The sequence below is a fragment of the Oncorhynchus masou genome, chromosome 27 (assembly GCF_036934945.1).
Source record: "Oncorhynchus masou masou isolate Uvic2021 chromosome 27, UVic_Omas_1.1, whole genome shotgun sequence".
Lineage (NCBI taxonomy): Eukaryota > Metazoa > Chordata > Actinopteri > Salmoniformes > Salmonidae > Oncorhynchus > Oncorhynchus masou.
The window spans coordinates 45,678,716-45,705,875 of NC_088238.1; the positions used below are offsets into that span (position 1 = coordinate 45,678,716).

The following is a 27,160-nucleotide window of genomic DNA, read 5'->3' on the forward strand; positions in this document are numbered from 1 at the left end:
TATTATAAGATCTTCATTTTGTCCAGCCAGGAGACTTTGTACTTAACAACCCTGTCCCCAATGTTCCCTCTAATTTGTTTCCGCACTGAGCATATTTCAGGTCCGCTGGTGCCCGAACTTGAAAGTTGTGAATATTCTGTGCAACTTCTCGTCAACCGCATGTTCAATGTAGGCCGACATTCCATGAGACATAAAGAAATAAAAAGATGCAGGCCTTGACAACCTGTTTATCCACTTGTCCTTCAGACAAGGTGACTGAAAATGTTGTTGTTTGATGCAAGAAACCACTTTACAAAATACAATTTATTTTTATTGCCATATCATTATTACAGAGAATCTGACAAATATGCTACACTCTGCTTATTGACTACTTAGCTCATTCAAGCCTGTCTCAAAATATAACACTGCCCCTTTATGACATAAAACAGCTCTTTACTTGACTCACTTTTCAAAGATGGCTAAAATTGTACACATTTTGTGTTCTTGTAGGAAGCGACCACTCCTTCATTGCTGACTAGAAATTAGCTATATCTGGGCTAATAACTCACGTCACTTGGAGCAGCAACACAGTCTGAGAATGCCTCTCCTAAATAATGTGCTGGGCCTCGTCTCTTGTTGGCTGAAGTGCAGTCTACTCCCATCCTACACCCAATATTGGGTAAAATAATTACGTAAAATATAGGGACTGGAGGTCTGTCTTTTGTTGCTATTGTTATTGTTGTTTTTCTTTCAGAGATGTTCCCCAGTGGCCTGGCAGCCTTCAAGAGAATCACTCTGAACATCGAAGAGGAGGCCGCCATGAAGGAAGATACAGGAATGCAGGATGTCTACTACACAGAGGTGTGTGTGTGTGTGTGTGTGTGTGTGTGTGTGTGTGTGTGTGTGTGTGTGTGTGTGTGTGTGTGTGTGTGTGTGTGTGTGTGTGTGTGTGTGTGTGTGTGTGTGCAATTGTGGTGATATAATGACAATCATATCTTCATACTGTTATAACCACATAGTTAACGGTAGAGTCAGCAAAATGACGTTGCGCGAGCAGCTCCACAGATAATGCGCAAGATGCAAGACTTTGCTCTCACAGTCACACACAGTATCTGTGCATGCACACTGTTTCGTTTCACGCTCTAACAGCATGGTAGCCATGGGATCAGAACAGAGGAGAAGATTAGCCTCTGGTCCAACGCTCTTAGATGTTGCGGACAGTAACTTTCATGCTGTTTACTTTGTGCATCGACGTCATATCGCTGACTCTAACTTTGGCTGTAAATAGAAGGCTCTGGTGGTTGATATAGCATTTTGATTAATCTCTGGTTCATTGTTGATAGTTCTTTTATATTATAACAGCTGTTGATTTTGACTTGGCCTGACTATCTCCTGATCTGGTCCCAGATCTGTTTGTGCTATCTTGCCAACTCCTATGGTCATTTTTATTAAATTGAGATGTTGTATCACTGGCCTACACACAAAATACCCCATAATGTCAGAGTGGAATTATATATTTTTTAAATGTTTACAAATTAATAAGATATGAAAAGGTGAAATGTTTTCAGTCAGTAAGTATTCAACCCCTTTGTTATGGCAAGCCTAAATACATTCAGGAGTAAAAATGTGCTTAACAAGTCACATAAGTTGCATGGACTCACTCTGTGCAATAATAGTGTTTAACATGATTTTTTTTAATGACTACCTCATCTCTATACCCCACACATACAATTATCTGTAAGGTCCCTAAGTCAGGCAGCAATTTTCAAACACAGATTCAACCCCAAAAAACAGGAAGGTTTTATGCCTCGCAAAGAAGGGCACCTATTGGTAGATGGGTAACAAAAAAAGCAGACATTGAAAATCCCTTTGAGCATTAATTACACTTTGGATGGTGTATCAAAACACCCATTCACTACAAAGATACAGGTGTCCTTCCTAACTCACTTGCTGGAGAGGAAAGAAACCGCTCAGGGATTGCACTATGTGGCCAATGGTGACCTTAAAACAGTTACAGAGTTTAATGGCTGTGATAGGAGAAAACTGAGCAAAATACACTGCTCAAAAAAATAAAGGGAACACTTAAACAACACAATGTAACTCCAAGTCAATCACACTTCTGTGAAATCAAACTGTCCACTTAGGAAGCAACACTGATTAACAATGAATTTCACATGCTGTTGTGCAAATGGAATAGACAACAGGTGGAAATTATAGGCAATTAGCAAGACACTCCCAATAAAGGAGTGGTTCTGCAGGTGATAACCACAGACCACTTCTCAGTTCCTATGCTTCCTGGCTGATGTTTTGGTCACTTTTGAATGCTGGCGGTGCTTTCACTCTAGTGGTAGCATGAGACGAAGTCTACAACCCACACAAGTGGCTCAGGTAGTGCAGCTCATCCAGGATGGCACATCAATGCGAGCTGTGGCAAGAAGGTTTGCTGTGTCTGTTAGCGTAGTGTCCAGAGCATGGAGGCGCTACCAGGAGACAGGCCAGTACATCAGGAGACGTGGAGGAGGCCGTAGGAGGGCAACAACCCAGCAGCAGGACCGCTACCTCCGCCTTTGTGCAAGGAGGAGCAGGAGGAGCACTGCCAGAGCCCTGCAAAATGACCTCCTGCAGGCCACAAATGTGCATGTGTCTGCTCAAACGGTCAGAAACAGACTGGGTGGTATGAGGGTCCGACATCCACAGGTGGGGGTTGTGCTTACAGCCCAACACCGTGCAGGACGTTTGGCATTTGCCAGAGAACACCAAAGATTGGCAAATTCGCCACTGGCGCCCTGTGCTCTTCACAGATGAAAGCAGGTTCACACTGAGCACATGTGACAGTCTGGAGACGCCGTGGAGAACGTTCTGCTGCCTGCAACATCCTCCACCATGACCGGTTTGGCGGTGCGTCAGTCATGGTGTGGGGTGGCATTTCTTTGGGGGGCCGCACAGCCCTCCATGTGCTCGCCAGAGGTAGCCTGACTGCCATTAGGTACCGAGATGAGATCCTCAGACCCCTTGTGAGACCATATGCTGGTGCGGTTGGCCCTGAGTTCCTCCTAATGCTAGACAATGCTAGACCTCATGTGGCTGGAGTGTGTCAGCAGTTCCTGCAAGAGGAAGGCATTGATGCTATGGACTGGCCCGCCCATTCCCCAGACCTGAATCCAATTGAGCACATCTGGGACATCATGTCTCGCTCCATCCACCAACGCCACGTTGCACCACAGACTGTCCAAGAGTTGGTGGATGCTTTAGTCCAGGTCTGGGAGGAGATCCCTCAGGAGACCATCTGCCACCTCATCAGGAGCATGCCCAGGTGTTGTAGGGAGGTCATACAGGCACGTGGAGGCCACACACACTACTGAGCCTCATTTTGACTTGTTTTAAGGACATTACATCAACTTTGGATCAGCCTGTAGTGTGGTTTTCCACTTTAATTTTGAGTGTGACTCCAAATCCAGACCTCCATGGGTTGATACATTTGATTTCCATTGATAATTTTTGTGTGATTTTGTTGTCAGCACATTCAACTATGTAAAGAAAAAAGTATTTAATAAGAATATTTCATTCATTCAGATCTAGGATGTGTTATTTTAGTGTTCCCTTTATTTTTTTGAGCAGTGTATGTCCTGAATACAAAGTGTTATGTTTGGAGCAAATCCAACACAACACATCACTGAGTACCACTCTTCATATTTTCAAGCATGGTGGTGGCTGCATCGTGTTATGGGTATGCATGTCATCGACAAGAGCTAAGGAGTTTTGAAGGATAAAAATAAACGAAATAGGGCTAAGCACAGGAAAACCTGGTTCAGTCTGCTTTCCAACAGACACTGGGAGACAAATTCACCATTCAGCAGACAATATCCTAAAACACGAGGCCAAATATACACTGGAGTTGCTTACCAAGACGGCATTGAATGTTCCTGAGTGGCCTAGTTACAGTTTTGACTTAAATCGGCTTGAAAATCAATGGAAAGGCTTGAAAATGTCTAGCAATGATCAACTTGACAGAGCTTGAAGAATTTTTTAAAGAATAATGTGAAAATATTATACAATCCAGGTGTGCAAAGCTCTTAGAGATTTTCCCAGAAATACTCACAACTGTAATCGCTGCTATTAGTGATTCTAACATGTATTGACTCAAGGGTGTGAATACTTATGTAAATGAGATATTTCTGTATTTAATATTCAATAAATTTGCTAAAATTTCTAAAAACATGTTTTCACTTTGTCATGATGTGGTATTGTGTTTAGATGTGTTAGAATTTTTGATATAATTTATTTTGAATTCAGGCTGTAATACAACAACAACATAAGTCTTTCTGAAGGCACTGTACACCAATATAGCAGGCTCTAGCTTGTAATCCGCTGATGCCTATTGATGTTGGCTGGGCCCTGGCTGTTTTCACTGACTGTTTCCTGGTCTGCCCTAAAGGAGGTCTTAGTGGAGCGTCTAGAGCTGTGTGTAGAGGGGCTGTGGAAAGCAGAGAGATACGAGCTGATTACACACATCGCCAAGCTCATTATCCCTGTCTACGAGAAACGCCACGAGTTCCAGGTACGAGCCAAACAAACACACACACACACACAACCATACACACATAAACAAGACAGAAATGTAAATTGAATCAAGAACAATGTTTACGCAGTGTCTTTATAAACTGGAAGCAGCTGTGTGAGGGGTCTATCTGGCTGAATTAGTAGTAGTAGTAGTAGTAGTTTTTAAAATACCCAAAACCATTCTGTGATTGAATGCAGTTGTCCGTGGGAAAAGGGCTACTTTGTGAATCCCACAATAAGGATTATTTTGTCAGATTGAGACAATTACATTGAAGGGCACAGACAATATTGACTACTTCCTGTTTGTCTCTGTAAAGCTTTCCACTACTCTGTCCCTTGGGTTTATACAGCATAAATAAGCTCAGCCAGTCAGTTTATGGAATAAGTCCTCAAACTAAAATACTGTCCATGAGAAGTTTACCCTAATCATGTTCCACTCGCCATCTTCTCATGCTAGGACGGTCTTCTCTTTGGCTCTGGCTTTTTAAAAAAGTATTGCACTAAAAAGTCTCTATAGGCCCTGGTCAAAAGTAGTGCACTAAATAGTGAATAGGGTGCCATTTAGAATTCTGACTCTGTGTTGTGTCTGTTGCCAGTGGCACATTCCTTTGGCCGATTTCTGTTCTCTCTCTCACTCTGAGGAGTGAGACACGTCATTTGTTTTAGTAGGGTGGTACATAAGCCTCCTGCTGATTTACTGTACATGTCATGTAGTGTAGTAGTTCCCGAAAATATCACACACACTCATACGCACTCATACACACACACACAGGTTTGCAAAGGGAGGGTACATTACTGGAAACCAATGTTTCCTCTAAGCTGCGCGATTGCGTGGACAGCGCAGCTCCCCGGGATTGCTGCACAGAGTGCAGAAGAAATATCAGCCCAGGGAGAGAGGAGTTTTCCCTGTAAGTTAACACTATCAATGTTTCCCTTTACTGTGGCAATCAATGTGATATTAGCCACTTTCAATGCAACATAACAAAACAAACTTTTGTTGTAGGCAAAACGCATCGAAGTAGGATTCTATTGGCATGACTAAGCCCGTACTCTACACAGACCGGTGTGCCATAACCATTCAGAGCTGCAGAAGGCCTATAGTTCAAATAGATCATTGCCATATATGGATCTGTGCCATTTACTTTGAACTGGACTGTGTTTACAGCAGTGGTCCTGAGTAGATGTGCTTGTTTTGAGATCAAAGCAAGAGCTGCATGTAGACACGTGTGCACATTTTGTTCATGTCCTTTGCTAGTTGGTGAGTTATTAGCCCTGTTAAAGATCATTTGCAGTCAGTAATAGGTGAGTGATTGGTTCCTACGAGCATAAAACGTTGGTACAGCCTCAGTATTCACATTAAACGCGACATTCAAGTTTGCACTCAGCAGACCTGACATTTGCTCAGTGCTGTAAAGAATTTGATGGAACATTGCTGTAAACTTTCAAAGTTTACCAGTAAACTACACAAATATTGGTATCTTTCAAGGATTTTATGTAGTCTATTTTAAGACATTTATTGACCGTTTTGGGTACTTCAGGTAGCCTAGTGGTTAGTTTTGGGCCAGTAATTGAAAGGTTTGCTAGATCAAATCCCCGAGCCGACAAGATAAAAATCTGTCGTTCTGCCCCTGAACAAGGCAGTTAACCCACTGTTCCTAGGCTGTCATTGTAAATAAGAATTTGTTCTTAACTGACTTGCCTAGTAAAATAAAGGTTAAATAAAAAATTCAGATCATCTCTAGCCATCTCTAGCAACATGCTATTAGGAAATCAGTCAAAGAAAATAATTAAATAATTAAATAATTAATCAGGCCCTAATCTATGGATTTCACATGACTGGGAATACAAATATGCAATGGTGCAAAGTACTTAAGTGAAAATGCATGAAAGTACTATTTAAGTAGTTTTTTAGGGTAACTTTACTATTTATATTTTTGCCTACTTTTACTTCACTACATTCCTAAAGACAATTATGTACTTTTTACTCCATACATTTTCCCTGTCACCCAAAAGTACTCGTTACATTTTGAATGCTTAGCAGGACAGGAAAATGGTCTAATTCACACACTAATGAAGAGTACATCCCTGGTCATCCCTACCTGCCTCTGATCTGGCAGACTCACTTAACACACATGCTTCATTTGTAAATGATGTCTGAGTGTTGAAGTGTGCCTCTGGCTATCCGTAAATTTAAAAAACAAGAAAATGTTGCCGTCTGGTTTGCTTAATATAAGGAATTTGAAATAATTTATACTTTTACTTTTGATACTTAAGAATATCTTCGCAATTACATTTACTTTTGATACTTAAGTATATTTAAAACCAAATAATTGAAAACTTTTACTCAAGTAGTATTTTTCTAAATGACTTTTACTTAAGTCATTTTCTATTAAGGTATCTCAGTTTTACTCAAGTATGACATTTGGGTACTTTTTCCACCCCTGCAAATATGTCTTTGTGTTCATTGTCCGTAGCTTATGCCTGCCCATACCATATCCCCACCACCACTATGGGGCACTCTGTTCACAATGTTGATATCAGCAAACCACTCGCCCACACGACGCCATACACGGGCAGGGTCTGTGGTTGTGAGGCCGGTTGGACGTGCGGCCAAATTCTCTAAAACGACGTTGGAGGAATTAACATTAAATTATCTGGCAACAGCTCTGGTGGACATTCCTGCAGTCAGCATGCCAATTGCACACTCCCTCAAAACAAATGAGAAATGCTCACTAACAGGGATGTAATCAAATTTGAGCACAAAATTTGAGAGAAATAAGGATTTTGTGTATATGGAAAATTTCAGGGATCTTTTATTTCAGCTCAAGAAATATGTGTAACGTTCGTCGTCTTCCTCTGATGAGGAGTTAGAGAGATCGGACCAATTTGCAGCGTGGTAATTGTCCATTTTTAATAAGACAAACTGAACACTATAACATACAAAATAACAAAGTGAAACAAACGAAACAGTCCCATGTGGTACAAACACTAACACCCACACCCACAACTCAAAAGTGAAACCAGGCTACCTAAATATGATACTCAATCAGGGACAACGATAAACCGCTGCCTCTGATTGAGAACCATACCAGGCCAAACACAGAAATCCCAAAACATAGAAAAAGGAACATAGACAACCCACCCAACTCACGCCCTGACCATACTAAAACAAAGACATAATAAAATAACTAATGTCAGAACGTGACAGTATGGGACCAACACTTTATATGTTGTGTTTATATTATTATTCAGTGTATATTAAATAATAAAAAATAGAATGACAAAGCTGTAAAATATTATCCTAAATATAAACCATCAACTTAGTGAATACCTTTGGTGTTTAATATCCGTGTTTAATATCAGGGAAATATATTTAAATTTTTCTTAAATCCTTATTTATTTATTTAATATGTCCAAATGTATTTATTGTCAATGTTTCAGCGCCAAACTGGTGGCAGTTGTGAAGAAAACTCAATAGTTGCAGAGTTAATTTAAAATAATGCCATTGTTGATTAATGCTTCTTTTTATTTTTCTTGAACCATATGGTCTATCTACTAGAAACTCATGGACAATATGAAAAAAAACACACAAAAAACGATATATGAATAAATGTTTTAAAAGTTATTCAGGTATAAATGACCAAAGTTACAATATATATTTTATGTTAATTACAGAAGATTCCAGTAACTTAAGTAGATTACTGGTAACTTTTCAACCATACACGCACACACATACATACACTCAACAATGACGGGCACACTAATGAGTAAATACTCCCAAACACAACACACACTAATACCCAGTTTTGTGTATGTTTCCTTCAGAAACTGAGCCGTCTGTATGACACGCTGCACAGAGCCTACAATAAGATCATGGAGGTGATGCATACAGGCCGGAGACTACTGGGGACCTACTTCAGAGTGGCCTTCTACGGGCAGGTGGGTCGGCATGTGGACAAAAGATGAAAGACACAAGTTCACCTTGTGTTTTCCTTCCATTCTCTTTTTATAGCTGTGAAACACACTTATTCTGGTTTAGACAGAGAGACATTGGGGATGAACTGTAGTTGTTGGCTCCTTTCCGACATCCACACTATCATACCACTTCTAAGTAAACAATGGATTGGGCATTAACCGGTATGCCAGTATGGACATCGGATTATAAAATAATAATTGTTTAGTATGATGGCTCAACCAATGGTTCTTCTCTGTCAGGGATGGAGTGCCCTTTACTTGGGGAACTCGTCACAGTAAAAAGAGACCATGCGTTTTTGTTGTATATTTCTAGGTGTTATCTTCCTGTCTCTCTTCTATTTTGTGGGGGGAGAAAATAAACTCTTTCTATCAATTACTGAAGAAATAACAACAATTGTGCTGGTCTGTCATGTTGTTGGTAGCATCATTGAGGTATCTGTGGTCATCTTTTAACCATATCTGATATCAGTCCATATCCAGTGCCTGTGAACCCTAAAATGTGGTGTTCTCTCTTGGTAACTTCCCTACCTGACAGATGGAGATTAGATGGAGGTGGAATTACACTAATCCCTTAGAGGCTAGTGGCCTCTGAGGAGGTTGGTTGTGGCAGGGCTTATACGGCGAGAAGAAAAAAAAACACCTGTAAGGCTTAGTTTCACTTCTCTCTTCAGATATATAAGGGATGATGTGTATCTGAGTCTATATGTGATGTTTTGTATTTTGAGTTGTTTGGAGAGTCCTAAGGCCCAATGAGTGTCTCAGTTACTTTACAGTTGCACAAAAAGGACAACCTTGTTTCAAATAGATGGATGTTAGAAAATTATGAATTCAAATTTAATTGTAATGTTTTCTGATGCTGTACAGTACATTAAAAAAAAGCCAATAAAGATATTGTTAAAAATGTATATATTATACATTTTGAGAAAAGCACAGCTGTAAAGCTATATTAGAACATATTCCAGGAAATATCAGTCACAGCATTATACATTTGTTATATAATGCATTGCTTGCTGTTTGGGGTTTTAGGCTGGGTTTCTGTACATCACTTTGTGACATCAGCTGATGTAAGAAGGGCTTTATAAATACATTTGATTTGATTTGTATTTATTGCACATTTGAGAGACAAGTTGAATAATGGCTGAATATTTTCCTCCTGAGTAGGCTGCAGCTGTTGTTGTTTTCCTTGCTTAGTAATGCAACATAGCCAGCATGAACATCACACTGCCTCCAATGGCTACTTTGTGTTGTTGACAGGGCTACTTCGAGGAGGAGGACGGTAAGGAGTATGTGTACAAGGAGCCCAAACTCACAGGCCTATCAGAGATCTCTCAGCGCCTTCTAGGGCTCTACGGGGACAAGTTTGGAACGGAAAGCGTCAAGATCATCCAAGACTCCAACAAGGTAGTAACTATGATAGTGTCCCAAATGGCACCATATTCCCTATTTTGTACACTACTTTTGACCAGAGTCCTATGGGCCCTGGTCAAAAGTAGTCTACTATATAGGGCATAGGCTGCCATTTGGGACACTACCTACAGGTTCCTAAAAGGGGTAAATAGTACAAACAAATAGTTTGCTTCCTTTATTGGAGTTGTCGGTTCTATCTAACAAGCCAAACCATACCAATCTCCTATCTCCAACAGGTCAACCCCAAAGACCTAGACACCAAGTTCGCCTACATCCAGGTCACCTTCGTCAAGCCTTACTTTGACGAGAAGGACTGTCCAGAGAAGAAGACAGACTTTGAAAAGTGCCACAACATCAACCGCTTTGTGTTCGAAACACCATACACGCTGACGGGGAAGAAACATGGTGGGGTGGAGGAGCAATGCAAGAGGAGGAGCGTACTCACAAGTCAGTGAGCTTCACAACCTCTTTTTACAACCTCTTTAAAACCATGTTAAAGAATGAGTTAGCTTTGCAACTTCATTACAACCAACATAGTTAAAATCAATTAGCTTAAAAATGACTTAACCTCTTTTACAACAAAGAAAAAACTTACAAATAGTTAGTTAGCTTTACAACCTCTTCAAATAAAATGTTATTTGTCTATGAACATGGGGCAGCAGCCTTAAGGTGCAGGGTTACGTAACCGGGTGGAAGCCACCTAGTAAAACCTATTTAAAACTATTATTAACACACCTACAAAAACCTTATTTCAACCAGTTTGTTTGCTTTACAACATTTATACGACCTCTCACAGCTTGTTTCAATTCTTCTTAGATGAGCGACACTAACATCTAAACTATTTGAGAATTACTGGAAGTTCAGAAACCCACTGAGTTCATAACACAACTGTAACGGCTTTCGTCTGGTGAAGGAGAAGCGGACCAAAATGCAGCGTGGTATTTTTGAGACATGTTTAATGACGAATGAAAAAACAAACTTTACAAAAACAACAAATGGAACGTGAAAACCTATACAGCCTATCTGGTGACAACAAACACAGAGACAGGAACAATCACCCACGAAACACTCAAAGAATATGGCTGCCTAAATATGGTTCCCAATCAGAGACAACGATAATCACCTGCCTCTGATTGAGAACCGCCTCAGGCAGCCATAGACTATGCTAGACACCCCCAAGACAAAACACACCACAAAAAACCCATGTCACACCCTGGCCTGACCAAATAAATTCAGACAAACACAATATACTTCGACCAGGGCGTGACAACAACTTTTTAAAGCACTAGGCTAGAGACAAGAAATGATGGTGACATCGGTTCCACATTACCCTTAAAGGAAAACTCCACTCAAAAACTATCTTTTGATATTTTTTTCATTAGTCCATAGTTTCTTTTGTCCATTTTGCATCATCATCATGATGTGGCCGGTGACACTTTGTTTGCTTCTTGAACGTTTTTTTTATTTGATTTTTTACCCCTTTTTCTCCCCAATGTCATGGTATCCAATTGGTAGTTACAGTCTTGTCCCATCGCTGCAACTCCCTTACGGACTCAGGAGAGGCGAAGGTCAAGAGCCGTGCATCCTCCGAAACACAGCCAAGCCGCACTGCTTCTTGACACAATGCCCGCTTAACCTCGGAAGCCAGCCGAACTAATGTGTCGGAGGAAACACAGTGCACCTGGCGACTGTGTCAGAGTGCATTGCGCCCGGCCCGCCACAGGAGTTGCTAGTGTGCGATGGGACAAGAACACCCCTGCCGGCCAAACCCTCCCATAACCCGGACGACGCTGGACCAATTGTGTGCCGCCCCATGGGTCTCCCGGTCGATCCTGGACTCGATCTCTTGAAAACTTGACTGCTGTAATGCAAAACATTTTGGGACTGTATCAACAGAGGACTAATGAATAAAATACCAAAATATTGTTTTTCAGTGGCTTTTTCCTTTAACAGTAGTAAACATTATTCCTTTGCATTGACAGAGAACGTTTACAGCTAACCACTGGCTAATTCTGTTTATGAGGGTACAAGCATTAAAATACATTTGATAACTGAGGCGCTATAGGACCATTTAAATGGCTTATATCCACTGCAATTGTTTTATCACATGATGATATAGACATTTTGATTGACCATTGTCATTGGCCATTTCATGATTATCCCACTGTCACAACTGACATTAAACAACAGCCTGTCTCAAATATCTGTCAATATTTCTACACACAGACGTGACACACAGGATGTTACAAATAGACCAATATGCAGTAAAAGCATTATCATGTGTGGTTTGTTTGTTTAGTGATGTTGACTCAATGTTGTTGCTATAAAATTGTGGTACAAAATTATCTTGTCGTATATTTGACCCAGGACTGCCAGTTAGTAGACTCTAGCTTCCTAAAAGTGTGAGAGTTTCTCAGAAAACCAAGAGACGGTGAAAGTTGTGTGAAAAAGGACTCCAGGATAAGGAAGATACCTGGAACTGTGCTATTTACTCCCCTCCGAGCTGCCAACACATTCCCATACAAGGAGAATAAAGGAAACACTAATGGGAAACATAACCAAGTGTTATCATAATGAATTAACTTTATCGTGTGTTTATATGAGAACCGACTGTGTGTGGTGAGTCTCCTGGGCAGCGACCAACACACTGCCCTTTGCGAAAAATAAATCTGTTTGTGCTCTTGCCAACGCCATTGCCGTCATTTTCAAGCCAAGTTCTCAAGAGAGCAGGAACAGACTGGCCCCCAGGCTAGAGAAATGATCTAAACATGTGTGATAATAGGTTATGTTATAAAGGGTGTGAATATGCTGAATTATGTGTATTTCTCCTGTCCAGCGGCCAACACGTTTCCGTACGTGAAAAAGCGTGTGGAGGTGTTGGGGGAGAAGCAGGTAGAGCTGAAGCCTGTGGACGTGGCCATCGACGAGATGCGGGCGCGCACCGCCGAGCTGACCAAACTCTGCTCCTCCCAGGAGGTCGACATGATCCAGCTGCAGCTCAAACTGCAGGGCTGTGTCTCTGTACAGGTAGACGAGACCTTACTGTAGCCACATCACTCTGTTCGTTTAGTATTTCATTAGGATCCCCATTAGCTGCTGCCAAGGCAGCCGGTACACTCCCTGGGGTCAAACAGGAAGCAGCTAGTGCATGCAGGGAACACCACATACTAGCATCAGACCTTACCACTACGGCCTGACACCACAGTAAACTGCAGGGCTGTGTCCCTGTACACGTAGCTATGAGATCATTGTGCATTCATGCAGGTATTCATGTTTTCATGCCAGAACTTGTAGTGTTGATTTTAGGATTTGGTCCTCTCTTGCGTTACTCCGTTCATTGTGTGTATGTTGGTCACGCTAGTCCAGGAGAGCTGCCGTCCTGCAGGTTTTCTCTCCAATCCTAAACTAGCACACTTGATTCTAATAGTTGACCTACAGGAGGGTAGCATTCCAGGAACAGGGTCGGGGTTAAAACCTACAGGAGGGTAGCATTCCAGGAACAGGGTCGGGGTTAAAACCTTACAGGAGGGTAGCTCTCCAGGAACAGGGTCGGGGTTAAAACCTACAGGAGGGTATCCAATGATGTTATCGTTGTGCTACGAGTTGATCTAGACGCCATTGGCAGCATAGTGGTCACCCAGCACTACCTGAGGGTGAAACTGAATACCCAAGATATTCATTCCTCTTAAAGATTGTTACTCATTCCCTTGTCTTGTGTGCCACAGGTTAACGCTGGTCCGATGGCGTACGCCAGAGCCTTTCTGGATGACTCCAAAACCAGCAAGTCCCAGTCCAACAATAAGAAAGCCATGGAGCTCAAGGAGATATTCAGGTATGTGTAGACTACCCAACCGACAACGCCCTACCTTGCCAAGATATCAGCTACTCCGCAAAGCTCACACTCAAGTTGTGGAGCAAATCATTGAATATGTCATCCCCTTAATGGATAACTAGTATTGATATTTGATTAAGTATGGCTTGCTGAACACCACCCTCTGTCCCCATGTAACTGTGTGTGTGTGTGTGTGTGTGTGTATCTGTTTGTCTGTACTGTCTTTGCAGGAGGTTTGTGGAAGCCTGCAGCATGGCGCTGGACATCAACGAGCGTCTGATCAAGGAGGACCAGTTTGAGTACCACGAGGGCCTGAAGGGCAACTTCAAAGACATGGTGAAGGAGCTGTCAGACATCATCCATGAACAGGTGACATGGGGGGAGGGGAGGAGCTGTCAGACATCATCCATGAACAGGTGACATGGGGGGAGGGGAGGAGCTGTCAGACATCATCCATGAACAGGTGACATGATCTGTCGAACATCATCCATGAACATCATCCATGAACAGGTGACATGGGGGAGGGGGAGGAGCTGTCAGACATCATCCATGAACAGGTGACATGGGGGGAGGGGAGGATCTGTCGAACATCATCCATGAACAGGTGACATGGGGGAGGGGGAGGAGCTGTCAGACATCATCCATGAACAGGTGACATGGGGAGGGGGAGGAGCTGTCAGACATCATCCATGAACAGGTGACATGGAGGGAAGGGAGGAGCTGTCAGACATCATCCATGAACAGGTGACATGGAGCGGAGCTGTCGGAAATCATCCATGAACAGGTGACATGGGGGGAGGGGGCGGAGCTGTCGGAAATCATCCATGAACAGGTGACATGGAGGGAGGGGGAGGAGCTGCCAGACATCCATGAACAGGTGACATGGGGGAGGGGGAGGAGCTGCCAGACATCCATGAACAGGTGACATGGGGGGCTCCCCATAATCATAGCCCCTGTCAGCCTTACAAACACATACAGATGCACACAAGATGACAAACAGAAATTCTTTACTTTGGGCTCTGGCTCTCATAATATTCCTGACCACACTCCTCGGCTCTCATCCCTCTCTCTCAAGAAAACACCAGAAAACCATTTGTCATTTAGCAGATACTCATATCCAGAGCAATTTACAGGAGAAATTAGGGTTAAGTGCCTTGCTCAAGGGAACATTGACAGTTTTGTAACCTAGATTGCTCAGGGATTGGAACCTGCAACTTGTCGGTTACAGGCCCAACGCTCTTAACCGCTAGACTACCTGCCGCAATAATGGTCCTCTTTGACCAAGGTCATATCTCATGACCTGAATCTATTTTTCTCTCACATCTCTTTCTCCTGACTGTATTTTGGTAGCAAATTGTTTTTGTGTCTTAATGTTTTCTTTACTTTCCTGTCCATAGCACTAACTTGTCCCTTTCTTCTGTCTATGCTGCGCCTTAGATTTAAGAAATGCCAGGTAATGTGATACCCCCTGTGGAGTTATGTTGCATTTTCATTTCTACTTGGAACATACACTGGTCATCACCTCCTTAACCTCCCTTTATTCAGTCAGTGAGTAAAGCTGTTTGTGGGTCGATATTCACTGGGTGTACAAAACATTAGAAACACCTGCTCTTTCCATGACATAGACTGACCAGGTGAATCCAGGTGAAAGCTATGATCCCTTATTGATGTCTCTTGTTAAATCCACTTCCATCAGTGTGGATGAAGGAGAGGCGACAGGTTAAAGAAGGATTTTAAGCCTTGAGACAATTGAGACATGGATTGTGTATGTGTGTCATTCACAGGGTGAGCGGGCAAGACAAAAGATTTACGTGCCTTTGAACTGGGTATGGTAGTAGGTGCCAGGTGCACCGGTTTGTGTCAAGAACTGCAATGCTGCTGGGTTTTTGACGCTCAACAGTCTCCTGTGTGTATCAAGAATGGTCCATCACCCAAAGAACATCCAGCCAACTTGACAGAACTGTGGGAAGCATTGAAGTCAACATGTACCAGCATCCCTGTGGAATGCTTTCGATACCATGTTGGGGAAAAGGGGGTGCAACTCAATATTAGGAAGGTGTTCTTAATGTTTTGTACACTCAGTGTATGTGGCAACTGTGTGTCTGTCTGGGTGTGTCCTCATCAAACCTCCAATCACTCCAGGTGGCTTTAGCAAACGCTCAATGTATTTGAACGAAGGTCTGTGTCCCCATGCTGTTCTGGCAAGACACCCTGGGCTCCATTTTGATGGATTTGTCATTTATTTTCAAAAACTCCATTATATGCGTGTATTGCTATCACATGACTGGTTGACCAATGATGGTAATGATGTGTGTTGTTGTATCTGACTCTGTCACCCTAGATCTTCCAGGAGGATATGATGCGTTCACTGCTCCAGAACTCCTTACACGTATTCCGTGCCATCAGTGGGACGTCTACAGACCTGGGCTAAAGTGACTGTAACACAGAGTAGAGCTACCCCCCCACACACACACACACACACACACCCTCTGCTCGTTGGATCCAAACTGGACTTGTCGACTCCCTCGCTCCACACCACAAACTGGAAACCTGTTTATAATGTACTTTGGGATGAGCACTGTTCAGTATGACTTGGCATATTGGTCTTGCTATTCCCATTTGCCTTCTCAAACTTCCTGAATAGTGTTACATAACTGAGCTCCCCAAGATGTCTGATACGACGGCCGAGATTTTCTGATATCTTGGCCCATCTGTGTGCTAGCAGTATTTGGAGAATGTATTATGTACTACCGATATTCCGAAATTGATCAAATGTCAGGTCTTGCTGTTGAGTCATGTATTAAGTGACATTGCACTTTTTTCTCTTGAACGACCAGATTCTTGAATTACTTGTATTCTTTAATGGCGAGGGGGAGATGTTATTTTGTAATGTTTCACTTGTTTAAATTCTGGACTGTTGCAACTCAAAGCTCTATGCAGATTGACTTAATCTCTTCAATCAAAGGCAGTGTTGACCATTCAAATAGAAACGGTTACTATGGTGTTAACACTTTACCAGATATTAGCCTACCTACCTTCTAAAGAGATAAGTCATGTACGGTATGTGGATCATCTGGGTGTGTTCAGTAGGGGTGGAACGTTTTGAAACAGGACGGTACTATTACCTGAATTTGTCCAATAAAAACACAGATTGTGTTACGTTGCAAACCATTTTGCTACGGTGTGCCCTGCTGAACACGACCCAGGTAATGGCTGCCTTTTGTCCATAATCAATGCAAAGCTGTTGTTTGCCTTGCACACTGCATCAAATGGTTGCTTCAGAGAGCAAATGCATTACATTTAAGTGCTGGGAGTCTATTCTGCCATGGTCTAAGGTGGCTTATATTGCTGATGTTTTAGGAACAAACCAACAGTAACCCATTGGTTGTCTGTATTAGTCTATAAGAAAGATGTACAGTAAGGTTTAATGCAGTATACTCTATGATGTCAAATTGTCAGTCACTCTGTAATAACCCAATGCTCAGACAGTTTCTTAAGATGTTGAACTTTAAGTTCTGACATGGGATGTGTTCTTTGACATTAAGTCAATGATGATTGATTAGCCTGGTCCCAGATCTGTTGGTGCTGCCTTGCCAACTCATAGGCTGCGTTTACACAGGCAGTGTAATTATTATCTGATTGGTCAAAAGACCAATTATTGTGGGACCAGGCTGTTGATTTTGATTGATGTCTCTATCACAGGGGTATTCGAATCTTACCTTACAAGGTCCGGAGTACTACTAGTTTTCCGTTCTACCTGATCATTCATTGCACCCACCTGTTCTCCCAGGTCTAAATCAGTCCCTGATTGGAGGGAAACAATGAAAAAAGAAAGCAGTGGAACTGACTTTGAGGTTCAGATTTGAATTTGAGGGATCTATCAGCTGGCTGGACCTATTGATCTGCTAGTCCTTACATCTCTCCTCAGAAAAGTCTCCTGTCCTATTTCAAGTAATAATACAACTCCAACACATGCTGATTGTACAGTATTTCACAAGTGCTACACTGAAATTAGCAGATAGATGATAATAATATGCAGATGTATATAATGTTTTGCTGTAAAAGAAGAAAGGTGCGTGCGTGTAGCTACATATTTATATTTGTGCTGTTTCTGGACCAATGGTTGCGTTGGTTTGAGAATAGTCTTATTTCTCTGATTGTGTCTGATTTTGATTTGCCATTGTAATTACACTGTATCTAAGTACAGATGCTTGTTCAACATATCTTTGTTAAGCCATTTTTTCAATAAAAAAGGGTTTTGCGAAAAAGTTAGTTGTATTAACTTTATCCATTTAGTTATTATTCACTTTATTATTGTGATGTTCAAGCCTACACAATACTCATAAGCAGGAGGTGTATTATAGGGGATGTTATCCAATGAGGAAAACGAATGACTGACACTGTCAAAATGGTAAGGATATCCTATTCTGTACTGTCGTAGCTTTGAGCTATTGCTCCATACAAACTCCGCCCTATTTGCCAATCCGATGCGCGACAGAAGCCCTCGCTGTCACACGAAATTGAATCATAGACGGTATGAATGTATTGATAACTCGCTCGCGGGTGTAAATCCAGTGTTTGCTTTTGTTTATATTGATCTGGACGTGAGGCACTTCTATTTGTTCGCTCTGTTTAGGAGACAATTGCTCAACAATTCTTGTCTTACCTTTGGAATTCCGGGCGATTTTGAGGAGGCGCAGTCCGCCAGAAATTACGCACCAGATAACATGATTTTGAAACATTTGGATTTTCTCTTGGTTCTACGATACTTTATTCATTTGGTCGCACTAGAGGTTGCAGCTGAGAAAGGTACTGCTATTGTATTTACTTTACATTACCTGTAATGGTCGTATGACACCAGTTGTTTAGTCATTTTCAGTTGGCAAGATTTTAGGAAAGCTAGGATTTCCTGTCCATTTCCCGAAACCGACGTCAGAATGAGAAGTTTAGATAATGAGAAAATAATCTGTTTAAAATACGTGTTGGATTCCCTTGTAACTTCTGCCTACATGAAAACGTGTATTCATTTGAGATTGATTGACTATGATTATTATTGATGTAGTCTTGTTACTTTGCCCCGGTGAGTCATATTGTTCAGCAATTGTAACTAGGGCCTACACCAGACAGATGTGTGGATCAGGCATAGCAAAGATGATATATATTATAGCATATATAGCAGTCGGTCATCACATTGCCATACAGAGTAGTCTACACTGCTCGTCTCTTGTCACCTCTTCAGCTCTCCCTGAGCCGCTCAACCTGTCATTGACCTGGGAGTCTGAATTCCGTATAAAGCTGTCGTGGAACGCACCAAATATTGTATACGCGCCATGCAAGGTGAACTACATGATCACTACAACGATCGGAGAGGTGAGTCGAGTGCACTCCAGCCCATGAAAAGGAAAAAGGAAACAAAAGTACATTTGGAATTGATTTATAATACAAAGTTTTTTATGCACAGAATGAATTGCAAAACGTAGCCTATTTATGCATATAAAGCGATCATAAACTATTATAAAATCATCTGTTACAAAGTTATATTATTCAACAATAATATACATCATATTAAATACCTAACACTAATACTTTGTAGAATGTGAAATGACAGTGATTCCATTTTTTTTCACAGGAGAAGCCCAAATTAATGTCAACTTTCAGATTGTATAAAGAGTACAATGTCACTACGAATGATGCAGTGAATTACACAGTGAAAACAAACCCCAGACACTGTACAGGCAGAACCATAAGCAAACCTGTCAGCATCTCTAAACCTAAACCCACAGGTAGGTAACAATTACTGTGAGGTGAATCCTAACTTCCAACCCTAACTTCGAATTTTCACTTAGTCTCCCATTGATCTCAATGCATGACTAAGGGTGCGTTGACTCTGTGCGTTTGTCAATTCAGAGCGTTGTCAGATTGTCCCTTTGTCAATTCCGAACGTTTCGCTCTCGGAGCGAGTGCTCTGAAATCGATGTCGAAAGCCTAGAGTGAATTTACAAACGCACCCTAAGTTAAAATTTTAACGAACGTGGAAGTTAAAATTTGCCCCAATATGAATTGGGACTTGTGAACTCCTGAACTTTATCCAATGTGTCTACTGTAATACAAACATTGTGCTGAAATTAATATTGTTTTTCATGTTTGAAATGCCCTTGTTTTTATTTGTACTTTATATATGCCTATCCAAAGTATTGAACAAAGGCTTTTACATACAGCAAATAAAAGCAATGACCTTAAAGCTGAACACAATTCCCAGTGAAGTGTTACCATAGAGAATAGAAAAGTTTCTTCATGTTAACATGTTTTATTGCAGATTGGCTTTTATTGTCACGAGTCTTGCCCTGGAGGCAAAACTGAATGGTTTCCACTAGTTGGGCCAGCTGAAAACGAAAATGTGCTTTTTGGTCTTAAATTAAGGTTAGGGTTAGGCATTAGGGTTAGCAGTGTGGTTATGGTAAAAATCTAATTTGATGACTTTGTGGCTGTGCTAGCTAGTGACCACTCTGCAGAGCTGCCTCCAGTACATGCGTCATCTCAATAAATACCAACGTGCTTTTTTATCAGGACAATATTTAGATCTGCATGAGTCTTTGTCAGATACTGTTTTTGTGGTCTAGACTCATGGCAATGTTTTTTCTCTCTCTTCCTCTCTCTCTCTCTCTCTCTCTCTCTCTCTCTCTCTCTCTCTCTCTCTCTCTCTCTCTCTCTCTCTCTCTCTTATAACAGAGTTGGTGAAGAACTTCCAGTGTTCCCTCTACTCCTCTAAGGCCATGAACTGCAGCTGGCTCCCAGCCAATCAGGCCTCAGACCTCCAGCTCTACTTTGGGTGAGAACTATTTTAAAATGAATCAGGGTTCTCCCCAAAGAATGGAAGTGAGGCGATATATGGCACCTTATGTACTGGCTGTGCCACTATGTCAAAAATAAATAATAATAGCATATATTATGTTTTTTACTTGATTTGTTATCATATAAGGCAATTTTTTGCTCTAGATTGAAGGAAACGCCAGTTACAGCTGTTAAAAAAAAATCTGATATTTGTGTCGGTTTAGCTGAGCAGTGACAGATTGTCATCCCTCTCATCCCTTATGTTTCAGGTACCTTGGTCCCTCCCACATAGCAGCATGCAGTGAGTACCAGTACAGAGATGGTCAGAGGACAGGATGTCACCTGAGAGGATCCTTCCTTCAATATGACGTCTACTTCAAGGTCAATGGGACTCTCGATGGCTTATCTGTACAGAATAACTTCCTGGTGCTTCCTAGAAATCATGGTAAGAATAACTCCATAGCACATTTTTTAACAGTTAAAAACAGATGTTTACGATATCCTCATGGTATAATCTGAAAACCATTCAAACAAATTATTATTTTTAATTTAAAAAAAAACATTTTTTTAACCCTTTTTCTCCTTAATTTCGTGGGGTTCAATTGTTAGTAGCTACTATCTTGTCTCATCGCTACAACTCCCGTACGGGCTCGGGATAGACGAAGGTTGAAAGTCATGCGTCCTCCCATACACAACCCAACCAAGCCGCACTGCTTCTTAACACAGCGCGCATCCAACCCGGAAGCCAGCCGCACCAATGTGTCGGAGGAAACACAGTGCACCTGGCAACCTTGGCTAGCGCTCACTGCGCCCGGCCCGCCACAGGAGTCGCTGGTGCGCGATGAGACAAGGACATCCCTACCGACCAAGCCCTCCCTAACCCGGGGGGAGGGTTAGTTGGGAAAAAAATCACCTTTATAGCAAAGCATTTGCAGGTTAACAACTAAATACAATTCCTAATGGGATGAGTAGCCAGGATTCAGGACAAGATTTGTTAACAGAAGTCACTAGTACAGCCTAAGTTAATTTAACTCATGACTGTTTGCTAAACATAATTAACCATTGTGAATAGAACGCACATTTCGTTGTAGGTTACTGCATAACAACAGGTGTGTGAAGGGGAAGAGAGAGAAAACAAGAGGGGTGTTGTAATTAAATTAGTAAACACAAGATTGCGTGTATTAAAACGGTTTCAGGTCCATGGACAGCTATTTCGAGACATTGTGGAGAAAGGCGCCGTGCCTAGCACTGTGTTGCTTAGTGTGCTAGTAAGCCTACATGTTTGACATTAGCAGGAGCAGGTCTGGGAGCCAAGGGTGAGAGAATGCCATGTTTCTAATTTAATATTGTTTTCATTCACCCCCCCCCCCCTTTGAAATCAGAACAGCATCAATTCATTGGGCATAGAATCTACAAGGTGTGAAAAACGTTCCACAGGGATGCTGGCACATGTTGACTCCAATGTTTCCCACAGTTGTGTCAAATTGGCTGGATGTCTTTTGGGTGGTGGACCATTCTTGCTACACACGGGAAACTGTTCAGTGTGAAAAACCCAGCAGCGTTGCAGTTCTTGACACAAACCAATGCGCCTGGTACCTACTATCATACCCCGTTCAAAGGCACTTTAATATTTTGACTCTCCCATTCAACCTCTGAATGGAACACATACACAATCCATGTCTCAAGGCTTAAAAATCCTTCTTTAACCTTTAACCTGTCTCCTCCCCTTCATCTACACTGATTGAAGTGGATTTAACAAGTGACCTCAATAAGATATCTTAACTTTCACCTGGATTTACCTGGTCAGTCTGTCATTGAAAGAGTAGGTGTTCTTAATGTTGTACACTCAGTGTATATTTGAATATCCCATGTATCTCCTTCCTCTACCCCCAATTTCATCGTGGGGAAACATCGTTTGGAAAGTAAATGCCTGTTGCTGTAAAGAGAAGACAATGAAAAGACTCTAATCTGTCTTTTAATTAGCAAAATTCGCAATTTGAGCGAACAGTAAACAAACTTATTGGCACCAGCTGAGAGCATCAGCCATATCCCCATTGAGTGCGCTGTGCACATGTTCACCCTTTATCATTGGGTCAGTGCCTCTTGAAACTTTATTTTTGGACAATAATTCCCTCCTTCAGGTTAGATGGACTTCATAATGTACAATTTGTGTCTCCCCTGTTCATAGGCCAGATTAGATGGTTGCAGACAAGGTGTTTTTTATTGATCTGTTTGTCAGAGTCAGCAGTAGCTTATACTACGCTGTCATTGTTGTCATATTAAAAACATCAAGTATAGTAGAATTGCATTAGACATATCCTGTAGCCTAGGCCGACTCTACACGCTCAGCCATGCACTGAACACTGCAGTCTTTTTTTGTGAACAGTGATTAAATTATATTATTAGCCTAAATTGTGACTATCCAATCAACTAATCACCTTTGGAATAGTAGGCAATCTTGCATAAGTCTGCAAATGCGATGATAGATGCATGGAATGCTTTATTATAAGGGAGAATTTTAATGGTGAAAATGAACTTCCCCAAACTTGAAACACACTCTATGGGAGAGGGGAGGGGGACCGAGAGAGAGAGTGACCTGACTTAACTCAAAGTAAACTGTTTATCGTACAGCAGAGCGTCTCTGACTCCCAACCCCCACAACTGAATAGATCAGAGCGTATCATGAGCGTACCGCTTACAAAAGCTCAGAGCTCTCCATGCAGAATGGGGCTCATGTTTTTCTCTCTCCCCTACCCCAGTCCCATTATCATTAACTGCAAGAATTTGTATTTGCTGCAAAAAAATATATAAATATTGATTTTTTTTGCAACAATTCAAATTCTTGCAGTTTCAACCATCTCACCAGCCTATGGGGGTACATTCCAATTGAACAACCAATGACTAATTCCATGATACTACTAAACTCTCAAGTATGCAAATATTGTTGATATTACCAATACTCTCATTTATCTAATGTTATACTGTATGTCTGCTTCTCTTCAGTCAAGGCCCCGGCCCCTAAGGTGAAGATAACAGAGACAGGAAAGAATCTCATCCTTAGCTGGGACCCTCCGGATGTAGGCGCTGGCCACTGCTGGAGTTACATCTTTAACTACAGCAAGTGTCAACTGCTCGTGGATGTGTGTATATTTTTATTTACATTTACGTCTCCCTTTATTTATCCAGGTGAAACTAGTTCATAACAAATTCATATTTACATTGACAACCTGGCAAGTGCCTTTTTTTTGGTCCGTTTTTATGCTTCCCAGAAGAGTGTTTTCTATTGTTTCATATTTCATTTAAACTAGTTAATTATGGGTTGCGCCAACGTCACTCGGTCGCGCCGTTGTTATACACGTTGGTCTCACTGATATAAAATACATTTTGATGATTTATAAACAGATAATGAGGCCTAAGTTTAGATGGCTGCAGACAGAAAATGGGTCAGATGAAGGGTTGGGCGTTCTGCTATTGTCAACATGAGACAGGCCACTTATGTGAATTACACCAATAAAAAAATAGAGCTTTAGTTCCTGGACAATGTTTACATTGTTTTTACAGACCTACTGAATGTGTTAGGATGAGTGGCGCATTTGACATCTGCTGTTTGGTTGTGTGTCTGTGTGTGTCAGTCAAATAGTACACGTTTAGGGGGGAAAAAAGTTCCAAAAGGGTTCTATGGCTCTCCCCATAGGAGAACCCTTTTTGGTTCCAGGTAGAACTCCTTTTGGTATCCATGCAGAACCATCTGTGGAAAGGGTTTTACATGGAACCCAAAAGAGTTCTACCTGGTTACCAAAAAGGGTTCTCCTATGGGGACAGCCGAATAACCCTTTTAGGTTCTAGATAGCACCTTTTTTTTCTACGAGTGTACCACTATTTGAGTTCCACTCATGGTTCTGTGTATGTTTCTTCCAGAGTAAAGAAATACAATTGAAACATGTGATGGTTTCATATGACGAGACATGCCAGTACAGAGTCAAGCTTAAAGCAGTCTATACGAAATGGTGTGGGGAGGGAGGCAGCGACTGGAGCGAAGAGGAAATCTATGGTACTTTCTCCTCTTTCTTTCTCGACATTCTCTCCCTCTTTCAGAACACAGTGATGTACTGTAATTGTGTTACCATTGAAATAGTTGAAATAAATAAAATAGAAGACAAATAGAATTAAACATATATAATATACCAGTAGTCTATAGTCTCTATAATAGTATATGTCATTGTAACAGACTTGTGTATTGAATGTTGGCTAAATGTAACAGACTTGTCAAGATTAGAATTAGACCGGGTCACTGATATTTTTGCTTGTATTCTTTTCAGGTGTGGATGATTGGTCGACGACTGTGTTTGCTGTCGTCATTCCAGCTGTAGTCTTCTTATTCCTCATCCTTTTAATTTGTTGTTTTATGAAGTAAGTAAACATACACTATATCCGTTTGTCTGCGTTCTATATGTGTGTGTGTGTGTGTGTGTGTGTTGGGGTTTAGAATTAATTGAATGTCTTAATAGACAGAAGATACCTTGCAAATGTGTTTTCGCTTAATGAATTGCCTATTTTGGTGATTAGGGTTTAAATTTGGGGCTAATTCTTTTGTGCTTCTTTTCCAGCCACAGAGAGAAGCTTTTCCCCACAATTCCACATCCCTCACTGATTTTCAAGGACATGCTGAACAGCAATAAGGAACTGAAGGTTAGAACAACAACATCCTCTGCTCTCTTTCACTCTTAGTAGTGGTCTCACAGCAAGGGGCTGTTGTTGAACTTCACTTACTGGAAATGTTAACATCAGTGTATGCAGTAGATACTAAACTTCCTCTTACAATACTTCTCACCAGGCACATACTTGTTGAATCAACGTTGTTTCCATGTCATTTCAATGATATTACGTTGAACCAACATGGAATAGATGTTGGCACTGGTCATCATCCTTACCCACACCCACACATTCTCAGACACACCCACACCCCACACACACATTCTCAGACCTAAACACACACTAAGCCACTCCAACTTTTTCTCTCTGTATTCCAGAGCTCCATAGGCAATCTCTATGTCCCGGATGAGGAGGAGGTAGAATGTAAGATCAGCCTAGAGAAAGTCTATACTCTTCCCATGATGCAGCCTGATCACTGAGAGACTACACACTGACCCAGTAGTGATTACTACTGTACAGACAGATACAGCAACAACCTGACCCGGTATGACCTGGGAGCCAAGTGACTTCAGTGTCATTGACCGGCCCTCAAAGTAAGCTATCTTAAGGTGGACCCTAACTGTACTGCTGAAGAGTGTCAGGAGTTGGAGCTCCACAGTCGACGGATGACCTTAACGAGTTGGATACAGACTGAGAGTATGCGGACTATGGAGACGCCTTTTCTTTTGTTTGTCCTGGAACTGTCAGGACTTATCGACTCACTGACTCCTGTATTGTTCTGGATTGCGTGCGTGCGTGCGTACGTGTGTGCGTGTGTGTGTGTGTGTGTGTGTGTGTGTGTGTGTGTGTGTGTGTGTGTGTGTGTGTGTGTGTGTGTGTGCACGCGCCTGCGTGTGTAGGCAGATACTAAGAACTGTTCTCATGTACCCCTTGCAACCCAAGGCTTGGGGTCTTAGGTCAAATGTCAGAGGTAATCAGAAAGCCAGTGCAGGAAACGAGGAGGGGCTGGACTCCTAAACCTCACTCCCCGACCAAATAGGACATTGGTGTCAGTGCCCGAAGAGATGTGCAGGCAGCACCACAGTCTTTATCTGACTGATCAACCCGGTTGATCATGTAATTATTTAGGGGACAAAGAGGTACTTGAAGCTGTGAACCTCTGTGAAAAGAGTGCACTACCTGTGCCATAAAAGGCCAGACCTCTAGGCAGGGACTTTAGGGCATTGACATACAGGTAGTTGTGTCCCAAATGGCTCCCTATTCACTACATGTATAGTGTGTTACTTTTGTCCAGGGCCCATAGGGCTCTGGTCAAAAGTAGTGCACTATGTAGGGAACAGAGTGCCATTTGGGATGCAGTATGCCTATCAAGGGCTATATGCTGCTAATGTGAGCTAGATTGTTGTGACTCTATTGTTATCAACCTGCATTGCTATGTGTAAATAGGTTGTGCAGGTGTATCTATAGTATGTACAAATGTTGGTGAAATATATATTTAGAGTTTTTTGTGTTAAGGAAATGTTTTGTGCAACACGTATTTTTATTTATTAATTTTTTTAAATTTCACATGCTGTCTTATGGAACCTTGTTCTTCTGCATTCATGATTAATTGATATCACCACACACACTCACTCATTGAGTCTCATTCACATCACACCTCCATCCATGCAAGAGACTCTTCCTTGATAAGATCGCCAAGTCCTTTTTAACAACCTGGAAGGAGAAACGTACTTTGTAGAGGACCTGCTGAACAGCTTAAACCTGTTATCTGGTCTGTTCTGAACTAGAGATAAGTGTAACATGCTCACAGACGAACCAATGGGCTTGTCAAGCAAGGCCTTGTGTACCTGCTAATCTATGATGAGAATCAATCCAGAGTGTAGGTGTCGAGAGAATAAATCCATCAACAAATAACTGAGTCAT

The 27,160-nt window shown here is 41.7% G+C and overlaps 2 protein-coding genes across 2 annotated transcripts in view; both read left to right on the forward strand.

Moving 5' to 3' along the window:
* The window catches only part of LOC135516279 (dedicator of cytokinesis protein 11-like), a 104,807-nt gene extending 86,786 nt beyond the window's left edge, over positions 1-18,021 (forward strand). Inside the window, 9 exon segments of the mRNA XM_064940447.1 lie at positions 734-840; positions 4,415-4,537; positions 8,365-8,478; positions 9,769-9,915; positions 10,158-10,368; positions 12,758-12,948; positions 13,647-13,753; positions 13,984-14,122; positions 16,095-18,021. Of these exon segments, the coding sequence (XP_064796519.1) occupies positions 734-840; positions 4,415-4,537; positions 8,365-8,478; positions 9,769-9,915; positions 10,158-10,368; positions 12,758-12,948; positions 13,647-13,753; positions 13,984-14,122; positions 16,095-16,184 (1,229 nt within the window). The 3' untranslated portion in view covers positions 16,185-18,021.
* Positions 18,022-18,224: 203 nt separating this feature from the next.
* On the forward strand, positions 18,225-26,820 carry LOC135516289 (interleukin-13 receptor subunit alpha-1-like). The gene is made up of 10 exons (XM_064940457.1): positions 18,225-18,562; positions 18,993-19,123; positions 19,383-19,536; positions 20,483-20,582; positions 20,854-21,029; positions 23,588-23,724; positions 24,503-24,635; positions 24,904-24,994; positions 25,192-25,273; positions 25,615-26,820. Exons 1-10 carry the CDS (start codon positions 18,241-18,243, stop codon positions 25,714-25,716), a joined length of 1,428 nt encoding a protein of 475 aa, XP_064796529.1. The 5' UTR covers positions 18,225-18,240; the 3' UTR covers positions 25,717-26,820.
* Positions 26,821-27,160: the final 340 nt, after the last annotated feature.

Coding starts and splice junctions, on each gene's coding strand:
- LOC135516289 (XM_064940457.1), top strand. CDS start 18,241: ATGCGCGACAGAAGCCCTCGCTGTCACACGAAATTGAATCATAGACGG. Junction 19,124..19,382: donor TCACTACAACGATCGGAGAG/GTGAGTCGAGTG, acceptor TTTTTTTCACAG/GAGAAGCCCAAATTAATGTC. Junction 19,537..20,482: donor CTCTAAACCTAAACCCACAG/GTAGGTAACAAT, acceptor CTCTTATAACAG/AGTTGGTGAAGAACTTCCAG.